Source organism: Emydura macquarii, unplaced genomic scaffold, assembly GCF_026122565.2.
Source record: "Emydura macquarii macquarii isolate MOO-44397 ecotype Brisbane River unplaced genomic scaffold, CSIRO-AGI_Emac_v2 contig_1253, whole genome shotgun sequence".
NCBI lineage: Eukaryota > Metazoa > Chordata > Testudines > Chelidae > Emydura > Emydura macquarii.
Window position 1 is genome coordinate 33,836,072 of NW_027131390.1, and position 19,247 is coordinate 33,855,318.

The following is a 19,247-nucleotide window of genomic DNA, read 5'->3' on the forward strand; positions in this document are numbered from 1 at the left end:
ATTTCAAGAGCTTTCAGAACCAGAGCGGGCTGGGGCAATATAGCTAAAGCAGCAGGCTGTCTTGCCTCTTCTCCCCTCAAAGCAGCAGTCTCCCTCATCAAGCATAGCTGGAACTGAGGAACCAGGGGCTATCATGTACACAAAGCTATTGCTTTAAAGCCACTCTTCCAACAGATTCCCTGCTAATTAGAGTGTTCTTATTAATGATAATCGCTGATAATTAGAGGGTTCTGAGTCCTCAGGGAGGTCCCCAGAACCTGGGGCATGCGATTCCACAGCAGGTACCAGATATTAGCCAGTTGTATCTGACTGCTGCAATTTTTAGCTTCTTTCTCGGGGGTACAAAGGTTTTTGACATATTCAAGAATTCTGTGCTCTGAAGGTTTCAGAGAGGTGGCATACCGGTAACGCCTGTTCATTATTCACCAGCAGATTATTTTGTGCCATGGAACCTTAAAACCGAAGTTGCCTGTAGATGTTACAAAACCGGGCCGTTTTCACCAGAACCAAGGTTTGCCTTGTCCTGCGTGGCCAAACGTTCCCGACACACACAGTGCTCCGCTTGCTCAGCCCGAATCGGCTGCCTCTCGGCGGAGCTGTGTACACACGGTGTGTGAAATGCTATGGAGGCAGTCGGCAATTCCGGTGCTATATAATCCGCAGGGCAGCCGTTCGTGAAGAAGCAAAGAGACTCACATGACATTTAACAATCAATAGCTACATTTGCGTCCGGGAAGAGGTCGCGGAGCAGTTGTGCTGCAGGCAGCGTAGGGCCGTGACCCCTTTAAGCAGCAGAGCAGACGGCGAAGTGAGCTGCTGTGGCGAGTGTCGGGCGGTCCAGTCACTGGCTCCTCGGGGCGCCTGGGAACCAGGAAGCAGCTACATCACGTCACCGCCGTTGCAAGTGGGGAAAGAAAGTGCCGAGCGGTTAATTCGATTTGGAAGCCGATTGCTGTTTAAAAGGGGAGTTGGCAGGCAAGGTGAGTGGGCTGAGGGGTTTAGTCCTTGCTGGTGCTCCTTGAAATAATGAGCTGAGCAGGGCACAGTGGGTAAAATGTTGCACAGGTTTCAACGTTGCAAATACTGCTACACCCCAAGAGAGGGAGGCAGGAGTGGGGGATGTTTCCTTCTTTCCTCGGTGGCCATTTCCAGTCTCTCCTCTCGGCCTCACGCTGCATTGTCTCTCTGGGGCACTGGTTCCCCTTGTCCTAAGACTCCTCAGTGCTGCCTCCTTACAGGTCTATCAGCATTTGGATGCTATGCGAGACATGTGGAGAGACAAATGGGGTGCCTTTTTGAACACTGACACTCAGTGCAGAGACTTGGTAAGGGATTGGGTGGAAAAATATTGGGGGGGGGGGGGGAGGGAGACACTTGCCATGTACGTCCCAGCAGCTCAAGCTTCAGGTCTTCTCTTGCAGCTCTCCCTGCCTCCTTGAGATAGCAATCCAGAAGGGGTGTCAGAGTGCTGCATGTTTGCTAAGGCAGTCCAGGCATGGCAGGCTGAACTGCTGTCTGCTTTTCAGTGCTTTTTGGGGGGGTAACTTTTGCTATTTTTATTATATCTATAAATGTTTAATTCTTCTAAGCTATTCACCTGAATAATATCATGTGGTAGTGAGTTCCCCAGGCTAATTATGCATTGTATTTTTTTTTACAATTCTTTTGACTGGTTTTCAACTTGCTGCCTTTTAGTTTCACTGAATACCATAATACGCAGAGTGGGTAAAGCACAAGGTGGTAGCCAGAGCAAAGTTTCTCCCAGTTTTTGTCTGTTTCATGTCTTTGTTGTGTAGTTAATGTCTCTCTAGAATTCCCCGCTATCTAGAATGTTAATAATGGAATCACTGTGTGATGTCAGTTGCAGTGTTTCAGCCCTTGCCTTCTGGGATGGCTCTCTCCTGTGCACTGAGGCTGATACGCCTGCATACTTGGCGGCCGGTGAGTCTGAAACGGGTATCTTTGAGCACTGGACCAGATGAGGACTGCAGAGAGGTGACTGGGAGGAACAAAGCAACAAGAAAAAGGTGGATGAAGGAGAAAAAGCCTAGACAAGGCTGCAGCTTGCCGGGCCTGGAGTCCTCGTGGGAAGAGAGGTATAGAACTTTTGCAGCATATGCTATGTGAGTCCAAGGAGTCTGCACATTTTCTCACTGCAGATTATGTGTTTGTAAAGCTGTAATGGGACCAAACTATGTCACTAAAAACTAAACACTCACTCTCTGGGGCGGGAAATGTTCAAGTGTGCACAGATCAGAGTGTCTAAGGTTCATCTACATGATCAAAACTGCTGAGTTTAACAAAGATCTTACCTACACAAAAAAGAAAGTTGTAACATAACCACCCTTGCAAGTCCCCAGCACAACCATGTTGCATTTAACACCCCATACACAGTTACTCCCAGTGATGCACAGATGTTCACACCTGCAGAGGGATAACACACTGGTGCTATATTTTACCATGTGACTCTGCACTGCTGAAGTGCTAGTGTAGACAGCAAACTCTGGTACATCAAGTGAACCAGTGCAATTAGCCCTTCCAGTGTAATCCAGCTACGCTCCTGCCCATTCTCTGTTGACAGCTTGGAGCACTGGCTTACAATCACCTTACAATCATTTTACAGCAGGCTGCATGCAAACCCTAGAGCAGCTCAGCCAGTAACAACTTGCCCGATCCCAGCTTTCCCTTCTCCCAACCCTTTTGATGCAGACTAAAGAAACATTGAGATGGTTTCTCTGGAGCACACACTGATAAATAATAACAGAACAAGAGAGAAATTAAGAGGCAAAGGTAAGGGGGAAAACAACATCGTAGGTGCATAAGATTTGCCACACTGGATAAGGTCAGAAATCCACCTAGTTTGCCAGCCTGTTTCTGACAGTGGTCAACACCAGATGTTTCAGATGCAGGTGCAAGAAACCCAGTAAGGGAAAATTATGGTATACCTGTCTGTCGGGTAAGGTTATGCTAAAGCCAGGGAGTTAGTGGTTGGTGTATATCCTGATATATGTTGGTTTAAATCCTTTTTTCATTCATATCCTTATTTTAATGTAATCCTTTTCTTTTGTGTCCTCTTAATTGCTCTACCTCAATAATATCATGTGGTAGAGTTTTTCACAGATTAATTATGAGCTGTCCGGTAACATCCAGAAATCTGTTGCCTAAGTGGTTACTCAATGTGTATGAGCAGTTCCGATTTTCCTTTCCAATATGTATAGCAGTGCAGCTGACTACACTGTTAAGATGTTTGCTGAAGAGAAGTGATAATAGATGGAAAGATGATCTGGTGGAAGATACAGGATGGTTGTCTTAAATGACAAAATCTGATCTAATAAGGATAAGACTGGGGGGCGAGACAGAAGTGAGACCATTGTCAAACTGGACAGAGCAATGAGGACAGTGAGACAAGGTCTGTGAGATAGGCTGAAGGAAGCCCATGGAGGGTTTTCAAAATGAGGCCTGTTTAGAGCGCAACATAATCTCTTTACCCCTTCTCTCTCTCCTGTTTGAAGTCTTTTCCCCCAAACCCAATATTAGATGAGCACTCTGGTTCTCCTACCTCTCCAGCCTGGAGTCAGTCCTCATGCTGACCTATCTTGGTCCGTTTGAGAGGAAGCATCACTTCTGGCATTGTCAGCTCAGTGTGACTCAGAAAGGTAGCCAGGATTTGCAGGACAACTGGCCTTGGCTGGCCGGTGCTATGCAAGAGGCTAGGTCAATCCCTCTGGGGGGAAAGGAGGACATCCATTAAAGGTTTCTTTGCTCAAAGTGCATGTCACCAAAAGAGGAGCAGTGAAGTGACGACTTGGGATTTAAATTTGGTTTTACAAGTTTAAAGTGCACATAAGAATTACCTGCTTTGGCCATGAGGTAATGAGCAAGCCATTTATTCAGGAGGTGTCTGGTGCAATGCCCCATGCCACTCCATGTGTTACATGGGCCCGAGGTTGGCTGTGTTTAGGAAGCAAGTTGTTCTGGGGTTTACAGTTGTGTTGTGCTTTTCAGGCTAGCCAATGTGGCAACTCCACTGTGGAGACTTCCCTATGAAGAGCAGCTGAAGGTAATATGTGCTCACAAGGAGTTTCCTCTGCCAACCATTCCTCCCCACCTGCTCTAGGGAACTTCCGTAGACTCTTTCACCCTCATTTAATCCTCTAGATCTGTTCTGATCCCATTTACTGCCTGTTTCATTCTTTTAATTTAGAATAACCTCATAGATGGATCTATGCTATAATGAGCTGGATAGAAATATATGTGTGTACTACTTTCTCTACTAGATGGAATCAAAACTGGTCAGCTGTGTGTCATAGGCCCTATAGTGTTATATTGAGATTCTCCATTAGCTCAAGTAGTAGAGGCTTGTGCTTTAAGAACAAGAGGACCCAGGTTCTCTCCCTGCTGTTGCTGTGAAGCCCTGATTGGCCATGGTGTACAACATAAGGACAAATGTGATGCTCCTATTGGGCTATGTCTTTGTTACAGTATTTTCTCCTGCCCAGTGGGGGTGCCGCCCCCCCAGTTGTGATGAGTAGGCTGTCCTGCCCTAGTGCAACTGTTAGTGTCTTGGAACTTCTCTACAGATGAAGGCTGAGAGTCAGAAGAAGGTGTTGCAGACACTGGCCTCTCATCTGAGGGAGCTTGGTACAGACAAACGGGAAATCACACAGAGTCCTGATGGGTGTTGCTGCCTCCTCTGTCCTATTGTGCCCTCTGTGAGTACTGGAGAGAAATCTTTCATGGGAATGTCAGGAGAGCTAAGCTCCTGACAAGTCTCTTCACCCTTCATCACTCCCATTGCTACACCACCTTAAATATCTCAAGGATCCCAATCTCTAATAAATCTCCTGCCCTGAATTCACAGGGCATGACAGGGGAAGAGAGGTGGCTAAATTGCTCCCCTAGCAAACACTGTGGGGTCTAGGTATTGACACACCCTTCCAACCTATGCTCTTTGACAGTCATGTGCTACATTTCATCCTGCCCTTAAAATGCCAAAAATTGATTCCCACCTCCCATCATTTCTTGCTTCCTGGCTTCACCCTTTCCTCTTCTCTCCCCAGCCTGTCATTGATGGCTACCGAAACAAATCCACATTCTCTGTAAACCGAGGACCTGATGAGAACCTGAAAACTGTGGGGCTCTATGTGGGAACTGGCAGAGGTCAGTAAAGGACAAAGCACAAGGCTGAAAGCTGCTTAGATCATGCTTCGTCATAGGCATAGTCACGGCCCTCTGTACTCTCTGATGGCTTGGATCTAATTGTGCAGCAAGGCCCATGAATTCTGCAGAACTCTGGTGGGAACATTGGCAGTTCTGTGGCTACAATGGATAATTATTTTTAAAAAATGGTTTCTGATAAATTTGGAGGTAAACACTACAATCAGGATAGGAGCCCCTGCTATTTCTGTTTATATGAAGTTTATGTTGATTTTATGCTGTGCTCATATTTTCAGTACGCTGCAGGTGTGTGTATTGATAAAGGCTAACCACACTGCAGAACCACATCAAGGGGGAAGCTGAAGGTTTTGGCAGTTGAGTAGGTGGCAGTTGTGGCTTGGGCACTTGAGCAGTCATGGCAGACAGTTTGGGATTGTGGGATAAGCATGTTGGCTGGCTCTTCCTGCTGAAAGTTTGGTAGTGAAATTGTTAGTAGTGTTGACATTTAAACTATCATCTTTAGGCTTCCTGATTAACACTTCATAAAAGTAATGGTCCAGTTCACACCTCTCTGAGCTGTTGTTTCTAGCTGTCTGCAGGCTCAGGAAGGCACAGCTGCTTTTGTTCATACCCAGGGCTTCTCTGCATGGTGGGGTAATGTGCCCTACGAGGGTATGATTTCTAAAGTGCACAAATGTGTTGCGCATTAATTGGTCTATATGTAGACCCTCCTGGTGCACACTAAAGGTTCCTTAGTGTGCTTTAAACATAGTACTGTCTCAAACAACATTAGGAACGGCACTACATTAAATCACACTAAGGAACCTTTAGTGCGCACCAGCAGGGGCTACGTGCATGAATTAATGCGCAACATGTTAGTGTGCTTCAGAAAACATTCCCTCCCCCCCCATGTAGGGTGCATTACCCCATTGTGTATACAAGTCCTCAGCTAACATTTTTAAGCTTTTCTTTGTAACTTTGAGAGCTAGCCACAATTTTTTAAAAGGAAAACTTAATTTCCAGATAAAAATTCTGTGGCAAGAGGTGAATTCTATGGCAAAGTTCACAGCTGTGGAATATAGGGGGCCCTGGAGGTAACCAAAAACCCGAGCTCTGAGGTCGATTAGTTGCAGATGGATCACTGGCGAGGTAGATTAAAGAGGGAGCACAGCCTCAGCCAACCACACCCAGTCTGTTTTCCTTTATATTTTCAACCCTTTTCAGTACCTGATGCAGTGATTGTGAGCATTTCCATTTAGAAATAAATCTCATGGGCTCATTTTGCTTTGCCTTCTGATTGCTGAACTGCAGTTTTTGGTCATCTCACCATAAGCCTGTCTGAGCAATGCCAGGTCAGTCTAGACTCTAAACTTGTCACCGCTCTAGACCCATTCAATTACTGTCCAGTTAACAAAACCAAGTCACTCTGCTTCTACTGTCTAGTATTAAAAACACCTTGCTCAGAGAAAGCAGTTGCATTAAAATGAATTTAAATAAGTTGTCGGCGCACTAAACATTTCTTGCACACTATTGAAATTACATAATTGAGCAAGGACAAACCTGATACTTCCTTGAGGCTCCCTTACACTGTGACTCAAATACAGTAGATTGGGGGAATTGAGACACAGGTATGTTTGTTGTTCCACTCTAGTGCAGTTACCAAAGCTCTGAGGATAGGCTTTCCTATTTAGCTATTGGGCAGTACCTGGCATGAGTACAATGATTTACTATTCCCTGTTACAGAGCACTATAAAAAGGCCATGATGAGAGATTAAACACTTGTCTGTCTTTCCACAGCAAGGAATATTGTCTGTGTGCGATCCAACCACCTGAAAAACATGCCTGAAAAACACAAACAAGTAGCCCAGGTAATGCAGGGCATGCATGGATGTAGATAGAGAGTAAAAAAAAGGACATGATAATGTTTATTTGCAGGAAAACACTATAATTGAGGTTACGCTGAGTTTTCATGATAAGTACATTTTTCACATGCTATGTAACATGCTGAAATTGTCCAAGCTTGGTCCTGACTAACAAGTAGATATTTTTGAAACCTGAGTGCAGTTAATTTGTCCATTCTTGCACATGCATTCAATCCCAGAGCCTTAAAACTGCCCTCCAGGGTGAATTTAATCAAATAACATTGAATTCCTGTAAATCACTCTCTTTCTGCAGGGCAGATGAAATGTTAAGATTCTAGGACAGTAATTCTCAAATAGCTGAATTTTACAAGCTGAAACTTCCAAAGTGGTTTGTTTTCATTGGGAACTAATATTCAAGATAGCTTTTTAATAGGTACATTTAAGTGAATTTATAAGCAGTAGAAAAATTAGTTTTGCAGATGCACAGCATAAATCATCTCATAAGGCTAGAATTATGATACTAGAAATAGGACTATAGATTAAAGACAATTCCTAATGTCAGTGATATTTATCTGTACAACTTCATTTGAACTTAGTGTTATGAAGAGTTTCTTCAGCAGTCCCCACTGGATCCCTGCCTCCTATTTCACCAGGGTGGACACTGGCGTGAGCTCACAGTACGCACCAATAACAACGGACATACCATGGCCATCATCACCTTCCACCCCCAGGACCTTAGTCAGGTGAATATGTTAGTGACAATGACAGTTTCCCACCACCACTGCTCTGGAGCCAGGGACAGTGCCAGTACCAAGCGATGGGAGTCAAAGTGGTGGCAGTACCAGAACCATCTAGTTGATGAGGCTTATGGAACAAAGGGAATGTTGGCAGTATCAGGACAAGAGCTACTAATCCCATGGGAGCATATCAGAGATGATATCAAAACTATGCTGCTCACGAGGGTTATAGCAGTGCTGATGCCAGAAACCAGTCTGATGGGGTTTTATAGTAATGCCAGTACAAGGACTGCCTGGTTCATGGTAGATATAGCCATGACAGTGCTTGAACTGCTAGTTCACATGAGAGAGCTGTGATGTATAGCTGAGGATAGGTATTCTAATAATCAGCATAAGCAAATGCATCTTTTTTTCTCTTGCTCTCGGCAGGAGGAACTGTGTACTCAGAAGGCATTGCTTAAGGAGTTTTTCACTCGTGGGCCTGGAGCAGTCTGCGCCCTGACCTCACTCTATTTCCAAGAGAGGTGCATTTTTTTGATGCTTCATAAAACTTGCATCATGTCAGAAAGTGGAGGGAGGGGCAACAGGAATACTGAAAATGAAACTCTACTGCTAATCCCTATTTCTCACCCATATCCTCAAACCGGCCACCCAACTACTCTCCCTTCAAGACAATTCTTCTAGAGACTGACAAATAATAATGAGATTTATTTGAGCAGCCCTTCTACAGACATCATTTTAGAAAGGTGTGATGGTGTGCAGAACCCCTGGGGTACAGCTGGGGAGCTGTGGAACCACTGGGAACTCTTACAAACTCTTTAGCTGGGATGAGCTCTCCACTAGACTCTGGCTGGTGATGCACAGGCAGCCTTTCCAGACCCTGTTATCACCCTTTCTGACAGCAGGTGGCACCAAACACCCAACATAATTCAATGAATGCTTTCCAGGCACTTACAAACCAACAATAGAGATGCTCCAGCTGGCTCCCCAGCCGGGACCCCAGGACTATACCATCTAGCCCTGGTCAAAAAGTTCTACACACGAACAAGATTTGAATTAGCAATGTCGCACTCTTGTTAGCTGGTACAAGCAGTTTCTTGAAACACAGGCTGGGTAACCTTCCAGGCCTGGGACTCCCCTTCCTCCAAAGTCCTTTTGTCTTTCAGATGATCCTTTAGGTGTTGAGTTGGGGAGAGAGAGAGAGAAGCCAAATGAATAATGATGGTGTGTGTCACGCTCCCCCTTTTATAGTCTGTTCTAGCTTGTTAGAACAATCTGGGCTTGTGACTTGTGGGGTTGTCCTCATTGGTCAGTCAAGCCCCATTGTGAACCTACTTCTTACAGTGAAGCCTTCACTTCTTTTCTTGATGGCCCATTAGCATGTCTGGTAGCATTTACAGAAATATTTTATAACTTCACATACTGTGGTAGCACATACAATCCAACAGGATATTAATGTATAGCAGATCAAGACTTTTAAAATAATACCAAATAAGGCATACTTTGTACAAAGCATATCATCATTACATAACATTGGTGAATATGGGGGTTTTGGGGTGTTGTTTTCAGACACAGGGTGTCACCAAAGGCCATGTTTTTCATTTGAGTATCTCAAAGTACTCTACAAACATTAGTAAATTATACCTTGCAAAACTCCTGTGAGGCAGGTAAATAAATATTATTACCCCTGTTTTACAGATTGGTAAACTAAAGAACAAAGCTTCAGTGACTTTCCCAAGATTGCAAATAGAAGGTCTCATGCCCAGTCTTCTGCTTTGACTACATCAGTTAATTCCAGGTTTTGAAAGTGACAGCATTTTTGTAAATGATCACTTCAACTTGCTGAAGTATTCACAGAAAATAACAACTAGATCAAAGAGGAAATCAGTCAGAGAATTGCCATAGATGGAGATCAGGTCTAGATCAATGGATGTTGGGCTGGGGGAAGATGTTCTCTCTGTGCTTTAGCACTGTAGTAAAAGGAAATGAAATAAACTGGCTCTTTGTTGAAAACCCTGTTCTCTAATGGATTCTTTTCTCATCTCTCCTTTAAGCACCATGACTCGAAGTTCCCACCAGCAATCCCCCTATCAGCTCCTTTATGGAGAACCACACATCTTTGAGGAAGTGCTGGGCTTGAAATTCCGCATCTCTCCAGATGCCTTTTTCCAAATCAACACGGCAGGGGCAGAAGTTCTCTACCAGACGATTGGGAAGTTAAGCCCGGCTGATAAGAAAACCGTCCTTCTTGATGTCTGCTGTGGAACTGGTGAGCACTGACAGTTGCTGTGGAGCTGACACAAATCTGTGTTTGACAAGGGCATGGTTTTATTCTCTGGGGTGTGGAGAATATGGTCTCTCCAGAATTCCCATTGTCTTGCTCCCTATTTCTTCATCTTAGAACCTTGGATTTCTCTCTCTCTCTTTTTCCAGGTGCTATTGGTCTCTCTCTGGCTTGCCAAGCATCCAAGGTCGTTGGTGTTGAGGTGGTGGAGCAGGCTGTAGAGGATGCCAGGTGGAATGCAGCATTCAATGGTGTGAGGAAGGAGTTTAAAATCAGTTGCTGTGATAGACGAAGTATCTCATAGGTGGAGGTCTCCTAACAGTCCCAAGGTGGCCTGCAGACATTCCAGTAAAAGAGAGAAGCTTCATGCTATAACCAGCCCACTGCTTCCTTTCCTACTTCACAACAATGCTCCTTCCCCCTCTCTATCAACTCTGTGATGAAAAAGGGGTATGAAATGGTCTTGGTGGCAAATGGAGGGAGATACAGATACAAGGAATTGTGGGAATGGCAGCACGGGACTATCTAGACTTGATGTCAGGTCCACGTGCCTTTGCTACCTCCACATTGCAAAGTGAGCAAAGGTCAACATACACTCTGATCCACATCCCCAGACGAGCATGCCAGCTTGGGTTCCAAATGCACCTCAAGGCTTTGAGTCTGGATGATGGGGAGGTAAGGGCAAGAACTTGTGGCTCCCCACACAGAAAGCTGGCAATATAGACATATCCTTAGAAGAATGGGGGAAAGTGGTGGGGGAAGATGATCTGGAAGGGCGCAGGCAGGAAGAGTCCATAAGATGTTCTATGTTGATGTGGAAAGCATCCCTATGCCAGGTATGCATTTCTCATGGGGACACCCTCTTGGGATGAGATCCACTCAGGCACAGCAAACCTCAGGGTTTCCTCTCTCTCCATCTTCCAGTGGGGTTAACTCTGTGCCTGCAGGGAACGTTTGGATGAATGATTTTTCTCACAGGAATCTCAAACTGTGAATTTCACACTGGAAAGGCCGAGACGGTGTTGCTGCAGTTCCTGAGTCTGCAAGAGGATGTCCAGCCCCTTGTTGCAGTGGTGAACCCATCTCGGGCTGGACTTCGTAAGAATACGTTATTTTTTTCTGAGCCCTGACAATATCTGTCTTGTTTCGAAGGAAAAATACAGAGAAGAAGAAAACCTCTAACTAGAAACATAGGAAATGTCATCTTGTCATAGGCCCATCTAGTTCAGTATGCTCTCATCAACAATGGCCAACACCAACTGCTTCAAAAGAAAGTGCAAGAAACCCTGCAGTAGGCACTTACGGAATAACCTTGGTCTCAATTATGTATTGTGGCACTGAGTTCTACAGACTAACTATTGTATGAAAGAGTATTTCCTTTAATTGAATTAAATGATGATGCCTTTCAATTTCATTAAATGTCCCCTTGCTGTGGTTTTGAGAGAGGTTGAAAAGCAGTGCCCTATCTTCCTTCTCTATACCATTCATTATTTTCTATGCCTTTATCAGGTTTCCTCTCAAAACACTTGCAGTATTTTAAATCCTTTTTTAAATGAAAGTTTGTGCATGCTTCTCATCAGTTTGGTGAGAGAGTTCACCTCCCATCCTTCATTCGCTTGGGAAGCTGAGACAAGCTCCCTCACATCAGTACTCTGCCTCAAGCAGCTGGGATCCTACTAGCATGGTCTGCCTCACAACCGTGACACTAACCAGCTACCTTGGACCCTAACAATGTGAACTCCCTTGCATCTGAGCACTGCCTTTTTCTCCGCCCTCCCTTCTATTGAGGGTGGTTGGTTTGGGTCAGCCATGTGTTGTTCTGTGACACTGGCCTTATAGGAAAATGTTGACCAGTCCTTAGGGAAATCTCATTCTGGGGGTGTTTCTCTTTGTAAATGTCTGATGTTTTTCTATTCTCAGATTATCGTGTGGTGCGAGCCATTCGAAACTGCAAGGCCATCCGGACGTTGGTCTATGTTTCTTGCAAGCCTGAAGGAGAAGCTATGAGGAACTTCCTTGAGTGAGACGGAGACCTTTTTTCTTTTGTTCTGTTATGAGGGGGAAGTGCCATGCCCAAAGGAAATGAGCACAACATAGGAGTGAAATTGCTTGGGGAGGTTTTTCATTTTGACTGAACTTTATTGGGGTTGCTCTTGTAGGGCTCAGCCCTGCCTGACCAGCATGTGGCCAGCAGTTACTACACCTGTGGACCTACTGTTCTCTCTATTTACAAGCTGCAAATTGTGATAAAAGACTTCCAGATTACCTTAAAGAGATCAATCAGGATGTCGGTTCAGTGCATACCTGCTGTTTTTAAAAAAGAGAGGGGGAGGAAAAAGCAAGTGAGATGCTTAAATGCATTCATAAGGCATATAAAATAATACAAAGCCTATTGTAATGGCACTACGTCAAACAAGCAGCATGCCTTCATCTGGGTTACTGTATGCAGTATATTCACCATAAACAATATAGACTCCCATCTGGCAAAGTGAAGTCAATAGGACCATTCACATGCTTTTAGTTAATCACACGTATTTTGCTGGCTCAGGGCCATATAACAGATAATGAAAGGTCCACAGAAGAACAATGCAGATGGTCAGATAATGCAAAACCTAGGATTATTTTCTAATGGTATAAAAACTTTTCTAGCTCTGGCGATTTGTGAGAAATCAAATCTTAAATTTGTCCCTGATCATTCAGATTAGCCATACTTTACTGGAATTGGTCCGGGACTGAAGAGAGCAGGTTCCAGACCTCAGACCAGTATTAGTTTCAGTCTGAATGGTTGATCTTTCCCAAATAATTATCTTTAATACATCCTCTGATTCTTCCTGTGCTACATATAAGGGTGGAGAGGAGTCAGCTGTACTTCGAGTGCTTGCTCATGTCCATTCCAACATAGGTGTGTGCTTGCCCTGAGCACTGTCGCTGGAAAGTTTTTCCCTCAGTGGTGTCTGTAGGGTTGGCTCTGGTGCCCTCTGGAGTCATGCTCTCATAGCGCCAGTGTATAGGGCCCTGCCACCTCCTCAGTTCCTTCTTACCGCCCGTGACGATTGCTGGAACTGCTGCTTATCCTTGCGTTTTCCCACAAGTACCTCTTTCAATGGACTATGTCATCTGTAAATAGTTCTTATTTTAGAGTTTAAGTTTGTCAGTTAAGTAAGTAAGTAGTGGAACCCGCTTAGTGGGGTTAGCCAGCACCGGGGTATGTCTCAGTCCCCGAGGTTCAAGCCATGTGCATCGTGTCATAAGCCAATTCCAGTTAGTGATCCTCCATCACCAGTGCTGAGAAAGAAGCAGAGAAAAACTGATTGGGGGCAATCCCCAACCCCAAGGTCTGTGGGGCATAGAGACACTGACAGACTGCGACCTGTGCTGGCCCAGTCGGAGACACTAGCAGTGCATACGGTACCATTGACTCCGGCCTTGAGAAGGGCGCTGCTGAGTCTGGCACCTTTGGACTCTCCGCCAAGAGGGAGCCATCGGAATTCGACAGCCCGGATGCTACCATCCACACTGGAGGCATTTGAAGCAGCAAGGGAGTTACTGTCACTCCTGGTACTGCCACCTCCGCCATGTGGGAACTGATCATGGTGGCACCGAAAACAAGGACCTTTGTGATGCCGAGATACCAGGTACCATCAAAAGGCAATCCAGCCATGATGTCGCAGCACTGGTCTCCTCCCTCCCGGCACCATTCTCCACCCCCGGTCGCCAAGAAGCGACTCCTCAGAGTCAGATTCTGAGATGAAGTCATATGCCTCCCATAGGAGCAGACAGTGCTCCGATCGGCGATACCCAACGGCTGGGATGGGTACTTTGTCCCTCCCAAGGAGCATGAATTCCTGTACATTCCCAACACCAGGCTCATTGGTAGTTTCAGTGGCAAATGAGCAGGAGCAGCAAGGGCTGACTCCCCAGGCCAAGGACATCAAAAACTAGACCTTTTTGGCAGGAAGGTGTAATCAACTGGCGGTCTCCAGCTCAGGATTGCAAGCCAGCAGGCATCCCGGAGCCGTTATGACTTCAACTCCTGGAGTGCAATGTCAAAATTCGAGGAGTTCTTGCCACAGGAGTCCAGGGTCAAGTTCTTTGCTCTAGCTGAAGAAGGGAAATAGGTGGCAAGGGCGTCCCTCCTGGCAGCTTTGGACACAGAAGACTCTGCAGCCCAATCTATGGCCTCAGCAGTAGTTATGAGAAGAAGCTCATGGCTTCAGTCCTCAGGGTTGCCCGATGAGGTGCAGCAGACAGTGCTGAACCTTCTGTTTGAAGGCAAGTCGCTCTTTTTTAAGCAAACAGACTCTAAGCTACACAGTCTGAGAGACTCTAGAGCCACTTTGAAAACCTGGGGTTGCATACAATGGCTCCCACCAGGAAGCACTATCATTCCCAACTGATGGCCCGCTTCTACCTACCACAGCAGAGACACAACTACAGCAGGAGTAGAGGTAGTAGGAGTAGGAGTAAGAGAAGGCCTCCGTCCCAGTCCTTGTCAACCTCTGTGCCTGCCCTCTTGAGACAATCAGCGGGGTCAAGCAGGCCTTTTGGTAGGATGATCGGGTATGACATACCAGGACAATGTGTGAATCCAATTTCCCCTATTTTTGAGGACCACTTATCCCACTTCTATCGGGTGAGGGCCCGCATTACTTCCGATCATTGGTTGTTATGCATGATAGGACTGGGATACACCCAGCAATTGAGTTGTTCCCCTCCTCTTCACCCTCCCTTCCCGTCCCTCTTCAGGGACCCTTCTCTTGAGCATCTTCTAGCCCACAAGGTGTGGTCTCTCCTAAGGGCAGGAGCAGTGGAAGAGGTTCCACTGGAGTTAAGGGGCAAGGGGTTCTACTCCCATTATTTCCTAATCCTGAAGATCAATGACAGTCTCTGACCGATCTTGGACCTGTGAAACCTCAATAGATTCATGAAGAAACTGAAGTTCTGCATGGTCTCCTTGGCCTCCATTATTCCTTCTCTGGATTCAGGGGACTGGTACACCGTCCTTGACATGAAACTTCCTACCTCCCGGGGTTGCAGAACAAGTTAGAGGATCATCCCAGCAGATCCTTTCCCAACCATTACAAGTGGTCCATTCACCCAGATGTCATGAGCACTGTTTTCCAGAGGTGGGAAACTCCCCAGGTAGACCTGCTCACGACAAAGCACAACAGGAAGTTTCTTCAGTTCTGCTCCTTCCTAGGCCACAGCTCAGGCTCACTCACAGATGCCTGTCTCCTTCCCTGGATGGTCCATCTCTTCTATGCATTCCCTCCTATCCCTCTCATACACGGGGTCCTGCTGAAGAACAAAGAGGAACAAACCTGATCCTGATAGCCTCGGCTTGGCCACATCAGCACTAGTTCACCACCCTCCTAGAACTCTCTGTGGACACGCCAATCAGCCTGCCCCCGTTTCCAGACCTGCTGTCTCAGGATCGTGGCCATCTACATCATCCAAACCTCGAGTCTCTTCGTTTCACAGCATGGACGCTGCATGGCTAAACCACACAGAACTAGTATGCTCTGGCCCTGTTCGCGAGGTGCTTCTAGGAAGCAGGAAGCCATCCACTGGAGCCACTTACCCGGCAAAGTGGAAGAGATTCTCAATCTGGTCAATGCTGGTTTTGCCTACTCAGTCAACACTGCCCTTCATTCTAGATTACCTACTCCGCTTGAAATAGCAAGGCCTAAGAGTATAATCCGTTAAGGTCCATCTAACTGCAATCTTGTCCTTTCACCCAACAATCTAGAGACAATGTGGGTTTCAGCCGAGCAGTGTTACAGTCAGTATGCCAATGAACTCTGAATCCTCCACATGCACAACTGCTTGGGAGTCATGTTGGAGTGGACATAAGCACACACAAAGATTAAAAACAGTTATTAACCTTCTGTAACTGTTGTTCTTCGAGATGTGTTGGTCATGTCCATTCCAACCCCACTCCCACCTGCCCCTCTATCAAAGTTAGCTGGCAAGAAGAAACTGAGGGAGTGGTGGGGCCCTACGTACCTACATACTGGTACTACAAGGGTGCGACTCCAGGGATCACCAGAGCCAACCCAACAGATACCAGTGAGGGAAAACCTTTCCAGTGGCGCTGCTTAGGGCAAGTACACACCTACATTGGAATGGACATGAGCAACACATCTCAAAGAACAACAGTTACGAATGGTTAGTAACCGTTTCTTACTAAAATAAAGGAAATGGAGAGGGGAAGGATTTTAAAACACCGACTAAACATTTCTCTCGATAAATGGGGAAACTGATGCCTTTTGATCCTTCTATTTTGTATAGGCTTTGCTGCCCACCGGACCCTGGGAAGAAGCTTGCAGGAGAGCCATTTACCCCTGTGTTGGCTGTGCCAGTTGACCTGTTTCCCCACACCATGCATTGTGAGCTGGTGATGCTCCTCACCCGCTGAGAGGCCATCCTGGTTTATGTGTTTTCCCACAAAACAGGACTTCATACCTTTAAAAGTTGGGGGTGGGAAAGAACTACAAATATTCAGAAAGCTGGAATGGATGTGGCTCTGCTTTAATTTATTGTTTTTAAAGTTGTAAATTAAAACCCTCCCTTGGGAATTCTCGGCCTGCCTTACTGGGCTGTCCCTCGCATATCCAACAAAGCATGAAGCCAGTGTGCACTGACATTTTCTGTGTGAAAAGACCCTTTGTTGTAGTTTCTCCTTTCCACTCAAACCCTCTCTCCTTTGACAGGCTAGCAAAAAAAAAAAAAAAAAAGAGGCTAGAAACCTCTTAATCCCCACTTTGCTGTTCTGGGTTTTCATGGGCAGGATTTGGTGAAACTGCTTTAAATATACTAAATACAAGTCAAATCCTTTGTACGTTTTGTGCTATTGCCATGTTATTTAGATATCATTGAACCAAGTAGATAATTAAGATTTAAAGAAGTGACTCTAACTAAGATAAAATTGCAGGGACTATTATGCTTCATGGCAGAATCTGATCACCTGTTAGGGTCAGGAAGATATTTGTCTCATAAACCCCAGCTACAAAGTACAGCAGCTAGCACTGACCACTGTTGGAGAAAGGATACCCAACTAGATGGATCATCAATCTGTTTGGAAATGGTTATTTCCCCTCCACGCATACTTTCTCTCCTGTATATTGCTGGCCAATGCAATAAGAACTGTCCTTGCAAGGTGGCAGCAGCAAGCTGCCATTTTCTTATTGCATTCACTATAGTCTGCACTGTCCCATTCAGAAATCTGGCCTGTCTCATATTTGTACCTCAATCCTCACTCTTTGACATGCTGTATTGCTCCCATTCTATCCTTAAGCTTTGCAGATTGCTAGCTCTGCCCAGTTCTTCAAAGAATGATGTTGTGACAAACTGGGGTCGTCTGTGTCAAATTGTAAACCCAATTTTGTTTCAAGCGCTCTTTGTTGTATTGTAAACTTAATTTTGGAGTGTGACTTTTATGTTATATTACAACCGCCTCTGTGGATTACAGCATCCATTTTGTATCAAGGATTTGACACCTAGTGAAAAAACTATGTCTGAGAAGTTGTGGCAGTCAGTGGTATTGACTGACTCTCCCCTACAGGAACAATGATTTTCTACCTGTAGGGCTATTGACTTTTGAATGGCTCTCTATAGAGAAGCTGATGGAGGTGGGGAGGGGCCCCCACAGAGGACTGGAACCCAGAACTCCCTCACAGGAAGCATAGGGTAAAAGAGGGACAGACACTATTTTAGAGCCATGATGATGTACAAAGAATCCAGGCCAAGAAGATCGGAAGAGCTGCCCTGGGGTTTGGGAGGGCTGGGGCAGTGGTTCCATGGTTTAGGAGGAGGAATTATAGGTTTCCATGGCCTGAGAAGGCTGTCAGACACAGGGTCTGCCCAAGAGACTCTGAGCTAGGATCAGTTACCAGTCACTACCCAGACCCAGCAGGGTTTGAAGTAAGTGGGCCTAGGAGTTGGTTCCATCTACAACAGGCTGGGGCCTATCCAGAAGAAGGGCCAGGGCCAGGTTATTACAGATGCAATCTGTCTGTCTCATTCTTTTGTTTGCCACTAGCCCACTGATACAGGATAGCTCTGTGTTGAACTGGGGTTCTGTCTGTACAACTTCAGAGTTTTGGATGACTTTACAAAATTGTATCATGAAATTACTCTGTCATGGAAAGCCTATATGTACGTGAATCCATCATGAATTGCAGATGCTTTGAAAGATAGGATTACAATTCATAAGATCTGGACAAACTGGAGAAATGCTCTGAAGTAAATAGGATGAAATTCAATAAGGACAAACAAAGTACTCCAACATACTCCACTTAGGAAGGAATAATCAGTTGCACACATACAAAATGGGAAACGACTGCCTAGGAAGGAGTACTGTGGAAAGGAATCTCGGTGTCATAGTGGATCACAAGCTGAATATGAGTCAACAGTGTAACACTGTTGCAAAAAAGCAAACATCGTTCTGAGATGTATTTGCAACAGTGTTGTAAGCAAGATAAGAGAAGTAATTTTTCTGCTCTACTCTGTGCTGATAAGGCCTCAGTTGGAGTATTGTGTCCAGTTCTGGGCACCACATTTCCAGAAAGATGTGGACAAATTGGAGAAAGTCCAGGGAAGATCAATAAAAAAGATTAAAGGTCTAGAAAACATGAAACGGGGGAAGATTGGAAAAAATTAGATTTGTTTCATCTGGAGATGAGAAGAGAGAGGAGGGACATGATGACAGTTTTCAAGTACATAAACGGTTGTTACAAGTGTGATGGGGTGTCTGTCCCACATTGGCACTTAAGGGGTTAAAAGCAGCCCTAGGAAGACTGCGTGGGAGGCAGCCAATAGAAAAGCGGATGAGAGAAACAGCCAATCAAAGGTCAGCAGGCCCATATAAAAGGAGCTGTAGGTCACAGCACAGCAGACATGGCCTGGAGTCTGAGGAGGGAAGGCTGTGTTTCCTATGGGCTGAGAAACCTATAGCACCTGAGGCAGAGCTGCTGCTAGCACGTACTGGGAGAGCTAGAGGAGCTCCTGGTGGGCTGTTGAAAGCTCACATGGAAGGCCCTGAGGAGAGCGGGTAAAGAAGCTTGGACTGGGAGGGAGTGGCCCATGGAGATAGCAGGAGGAAGAGGATGTAGCAAAAAGCTGTGACTCACAGGGTCCCTGGACCTGGAGCAGTGGGTGGGTCTGGGTCCCTCCCCCTATTCACCACAGGGAAGTGGCAGGATAAGT

At 45.7% G+C, this 19,247-nt stretch overlaps 1 protein-coding gene across 1 annotated transcript; it reads left to right on the plus strand.

Annotated features, from left to right (window-relative positions):
• The first annotated feature begins 750 nt into the window (after nucleotides 1-750).
• On the plus strand, nucleotides 751-17,986 carry TRMT2B (tRNA methyltransferase 2 homolog B). The gene is made up of 13 exons (XM_067548407.1): nucleotides 751-980; nucleotides 1,862-2,096; nucleotides 4,006-4,060; nucleotides 4,581-4,712; nucleotides 5,061-5,160; nucleotides 6,955-7,025; nucleotides 7,616-7,762; nucleotides 8,186-8,280; nucleotides 9,811-10,025; nucleotides 10,190-10,291; nucleotides 11,019-11,138; nucleotides 11,961-12,060; nucleotides 16,332-17,986. The coding sequence occupies exons 2-13, from the start codon at nucleotides 1,891-1,893 to the stop codon at nucleotides 16,456-16,458; spliced, it is 1,470 nt and encodes a 489-aa protein (XP_067404508.1). The 5' UTR covers nucleotides 751-980; nucleotides 1,862-1,890; the 3' UTR covers nucleotides 16,459-17,986.
• The last annotated feature ends 1,261 nt before the right edge of the window (nucleotides 17,987-19,247 follow it).

Bases quoted from the DNA above. Each gene is read 5' to 3' on its own strand.
- TRMT2B (XM_067548407.1), top strand. From the start codon at position 1,891: ATGGCTCTCTCCTGTGCACTGAGGCTGATACGCCTGCATACTTGGCGG. The intron at 5,161-6,954 runs GTCAGTAAAGGA...GTCTTTCCACAG, and splicing joins CTATGTGGGAACTGGCAGAG to CAAGGAATATTGTCTGTGTG. The intron at 7,026-7,615 runs GTAATGCAGGGC...ATTTGAACTTAG, and splicing joins AACACAAACAAGTAGCCCAG to TGTTATGAAGAGTTTCTTCA.